This window comes from Pterocles gutturalis, unplaced genomic scaffold (genome assembly GCF_000699245.1).
Source record: "Pterocles gutturalis isolate BGI_N339 unplaced genomic scaffold, ASM69924v1 scaffold7302, whole genome shotgun sequence".
NCBI lineage: Eukaryota > Metazoa > Chordata > Aves > Pterocliformes > Pteroclidae > Pterocles > Pterocles gutturalis.
In genome coordinates this window covers 44,241-48,471 of record NW_010112736.1, presented here as the reverse complement: position 1 = coordinate 48,471, position 4,231 = coordinate 44,241, and the positions used below count along the sequence as shown (strand labels likewise).

The 4,231-nt window shown below is 42.3% G+C and overlaps 1 protein-coding gene across 1 annotated transcript in view; it reads left to right on the top strand.

Moving 5' to 3' along the window:
* Positions 1-100: 100 nt before the first annotated feature.
* The window catches only part of PTPN13 (protein tyrosine phosphatase, non-receptor type 13 (APO-1/CD95 (Fas)-associated phosphatase)), a gene marked incomplete at its 5' end in the record, with an annotated part of 38,510 nt that continues 34,379 nt past the window's right edge, over positions 101-4,231 (top strand). The window contains 2 exons of the mRNA XM_010074174.1: positions 101-283; positions 1,505-1,667. Coding sequence (XP_010072476.1) covers positions 101-283; positions 1,505-1,667 — 346 coding nt within the window. The remainder of the gene's footprint in view (positions 284-1,504; positions 1,668-4,231) is intronic.

The window sequence follows — 4,231 nt, the reverse complement described above, 5'->3', positions numbered from 1 at the left end:
ATATTTATGTAGAGTTACAATATTTCCATAGAGGTATTAAAAAATGTGTGATAGCCTTAACTTCATGCTCTTAGAAGTTTCATTGCATTGATCTGTTCAGCTGTGTCAGAGGCTCACAGAATATGGGGTTCATCTTCATCACGTGTTGCCCGAGAAGAGATCCCAAACAGGTATCCTTCTGGGAGTGTGCTCCAAAGGAGTTGTGATTTTTGAAGTCCACAATGGTGCCCGCACACCTGTGCTACGATTCCCGTGGAGAGAAACAAAGAAGATATCCTTTAGTGTAAGTTGATTTCTGTTCCTCTGGCTGTGTGTACATGTCTATAGTGGTCTCTTGAGATACTGGTTGGGTGTGTTTGTTATTTTTGCAAATTAAGCTGCTATTTCACAGCTCAGTCTGTGACTACATTTTGTGTGGCTGAGCTGTGTTGTATTATGGGGTTGAAATAGGACTTTTGATGTTTTCAAGATTTTTTTTTTCTGTTTATTAACTTCTATTCTATGCTGCTGGGGTTCCAGCCTCAGAAGAAAGTTTAGAGTTTTGAAGTACACAATGGCAAACCTCTATGGGTGTGAAATGTGGTTTCCGTGTCTTCTAACAAAAGACCTGTTATGAAGATGGATCAGGGGCCCACCTGAGCACGGGGAGCAGCCCTGCCTATTCACCACTCTTTGGGGCAGTGTTCCCGTGCTGCCGTGTGGCCCACGGGGAGTGAAGGAGCAGCAGGGTGACAATCCTGCCTTAGATGGCTGGATGCTGGGAAATGCCCAGACTTGATGTAACTAGGAGCTGCACCTGTGTTGCTTTTCACTTGTTATATTTCCAAGAGTAGTGAAGTGAAATGATGATGGATGAGAGGGGCTGGCGCTTGAGCTGGACCATACCGGCCACCTTTAGTGGGCAGACCATAAGCTGGTGGTCGTGTGTCGGTTTTTAATGAGATGTTGAGCTTCGAATGCTCACTTCTACGCAGGTATTGAAACCAGTACCTCTAACTGGGGCTGCTGATACCTGATGGAAAAGCTACAGCCTGTTTCATCTGTGGTATGATTTTTAACTCCAATTGCTAAATTGAAGTTTAAAAACTATTAAAAAGATTAATTCAAGACCTGGAACATAAATTTACAGGTTTCACAATTAGATGGGCATCTAGTTCTTTTTCTCTTGAGTGGCAGCACCCCTGGGAGCTTCCTGGGAGGCTGTTGAAAACCCTGTCCTGCAAAATGCAACAGTGCTGCTTGTCATTAGTCAGCACTAACAGGAATGGAAACTGATTAAATAATGAAGTACCATCTCAGCGAGCCCAGAAGTAGCTTTAAAGTGCTACTTTGTAAATCTCAAATTACTTTCAGCCCCTATTTTAAACAGAAGTCTTTCCCATCAGTGCATTTTGCTTGAGGAACATTTGAATGCTGTCGTTGTGCACAAGCAAATACAAAATTCTTTGTAGGCTAAAAAGAAATCATTGTCTTCAGTTTTTTTTTTTCTTCCTCTGTTGTGTAGAAGAAGAAAATAACTTTGCAGAACACATCAGATGGTATCAAGCATGCATTTCAGACTGACAATAGTAAGACTTGCCAGTACCTTTTGCATCTCTGCTCTTCCCAGCATAAGTTCCAACTACAGATGAGAACCAGGCAGAGCAACCAAGACACTCAGGACATTGGTAAGGACTGTGGTGCTCTGTTGTTTTTTAATAAAATTCTATATGTATTTTTGTAAGGAGAAAAACTGAACTTGAGCTTCAGTAGTTCTGCTGAGTGTTACATATGTGTAGCTCTGCATTTAGAGGGGTTATATTATAAAGAGAATCTACTAGTCAAGTTTGTTTAGGGGTTTATTTTAAGGGGGGAAAAAAAAAAGAGTTGGCAGATCACACAGAGCTGGCACACAGCAGCTCCCCTTAAATAAAAAGAATCTAAAAACAGGTCACTGATAGTACTTTCCCATTTGATTAATGGCTTTTGGCATTTTTCAGAAAGAATGTGAAAATATTTCCCTAATAGGATTTTTACCTTTTGTTTAATCTGAAATGAATTAGTTTGATGATGTGGAATTCCAGATAAAATGGTGCGATCGTGCTAGGACCAACACAACAGGGAGCATTTCATGATGCAGCGTCCGTAAGCTGTGTGTATAGCTGTCTTCATTCCATTTACTGTTTGGTGGAGCCAGGAAGGAGCAACACTGATGCTAGTCAGTTTTCTTCAGAATTGCCATCCAATTTTTGTGTTCTTTTTAGAGAGAAAATATTAATTGGACAATGCAGTCATTGAAAAAAGCCTCTGTACTAATTTCTTCACTACTCGGAGCAGAGCTCACGTGGCTGGCTGGCCTTCAGCACAGCCTGGAAGTGCTATTTTGGTCAGTCTGCCTGCTCATTCTTTCTTTGTTCCCTGTTTTTTATCTGTCTGCATTCCAGTTGCTGTTAATCCAGATTTCCACTAGCATAGCTGGGACGGGGGCTGACCCCATTGCTGCGGAGAGCGTGAGCTCTAATTTAAAAAAGAAAAAAGGGGAGGCAGGAAAAGGGCATGTGGCAGCTGTGCAGCCTTTTTGTCTATTCTGTTGGGCTCAACCAACTTAGCGTAAAGAAATAAGACCAAGTGACTTGGAGCCTTTGTACCATTCTCTAACATAGTGCTTGCTTATCCTGAAACGCAAAGAAAAGCGGTACATGAAAGGCTTTCGTGGCTAGGCAAACTTGGCTGCTCTTCCAGATGCAGTATGTGTTGCGCTTTGCAAGCCTGGAAATAATAGTTTGCTTCTGTGCGGTGATGATCACTTTGAATTCAGAGGTCTGAAATTTCATCCATCGTTCGTAGTCAGAAGCAAATGAATTAGTATTATGGTTGATTCCATTATGCTTGGTTATTAAAAGTAAAAACAAAACATTTGCTTTTGTCATAATTTTACTGATCTAAATTAATTAGCCAAGTTTCTCTTTCCTGCATGTCTATCTAGCAATAGAGTTACTTGAATAATATTTTTTAAAAGTGTTGTAATACAGGTAAGAGAAAGCAATGATGAAACAGCTAACCAAAACAGCGAATTAATTTTAAGTACTGCTTTTCTTCTGTTAGAGCAGTGAAGTCCCAGGCAGTATGTGGGAAGCATTATTCTTGGCCTGCAGCAGCATCGAGTTTGGTGGGGTTTTGAGGTTTGGTTTTTTCCAGAACTCTTCAAATGTCAGTAAAAACTGGGGTTTGGAAGTACGCAGCAAAACAGTAAAGCAAAGGGCAGGTGACAATATTATTAATTCAAGGCTGTTCACCGAAGGAAATGTACATTTTGAAGGTTTCTGATTCTGGGTTAACAGCACAGGGAACACAAGCATGTGCCTGGAACGCTTGCAGTGTTTGTGGGGTGGAGTGGCAGACTTCAGAAGGTTAATATGCTTTGGAAGATTCTTTAGAAATACAGTATTATGGTGTATTCTAGCAGGACTCACCTTGGTTTCAGGCAATGAGCAGAGAAAATATTTTGAGGCAAGGGAGAAGGTCTGACATGCATAGTGGCGGTGAACAGACTTCTCTGGAACATAACAACAGAGGATGGAGACAGAAGGGAGAGCACTTACAGCCCCCGTGATGTACTGTGGCAGGTTTTTAACTTGTTGCACAATGTCTTCAGTGACCTGGGGAAAAACTATTTTAACACATATAAAGCTAATAGAAAGAATTAGGCTTGGAAAATAAAAAGGAGAATGCCTCTTGAATAACTTTTTCTTCTGCATGAATAGAAAGATGAGAGACAAAGTTACAAAAAAATACTAGCAGTGTTATGGTACACAGGAAAGGAGGTAAGCTGTAACATGAAGAATGATGGTTTCTTTTTTGCACAACTTCTGTGGCCATGCAGTGAGCAGAACCAAGCACTGAGATTTAAGATGAATGTCTGGACTCCTAAAAAGGGCATGTAGAAAACCACCCACATGAACTGAGGGCCAAGTTAGCCTTACAAAGGACGGCTTTTGAGCATGTGAGAACTTCCAGTTAAGGTGTTGGCAGACTGTGTGTATAGATAGTGATGTGAAAGTGTTCATCAGCGGGTCGAGGGAGGTGGTTCTCCCTCTCTGCTCTCCTGAGACCCCACCTGGAGTGCTGCGTCCGGCTCTGGGGCCCCCAACATAAAAAAGACCTGGACCTGTTGGAGCGAGTCCAGAGGAGCCACGGAGATGGGCAGAGGCTGGGGGCGCCCCCCGGCGGGGGCAGGCTGGGGGGGGTGGGG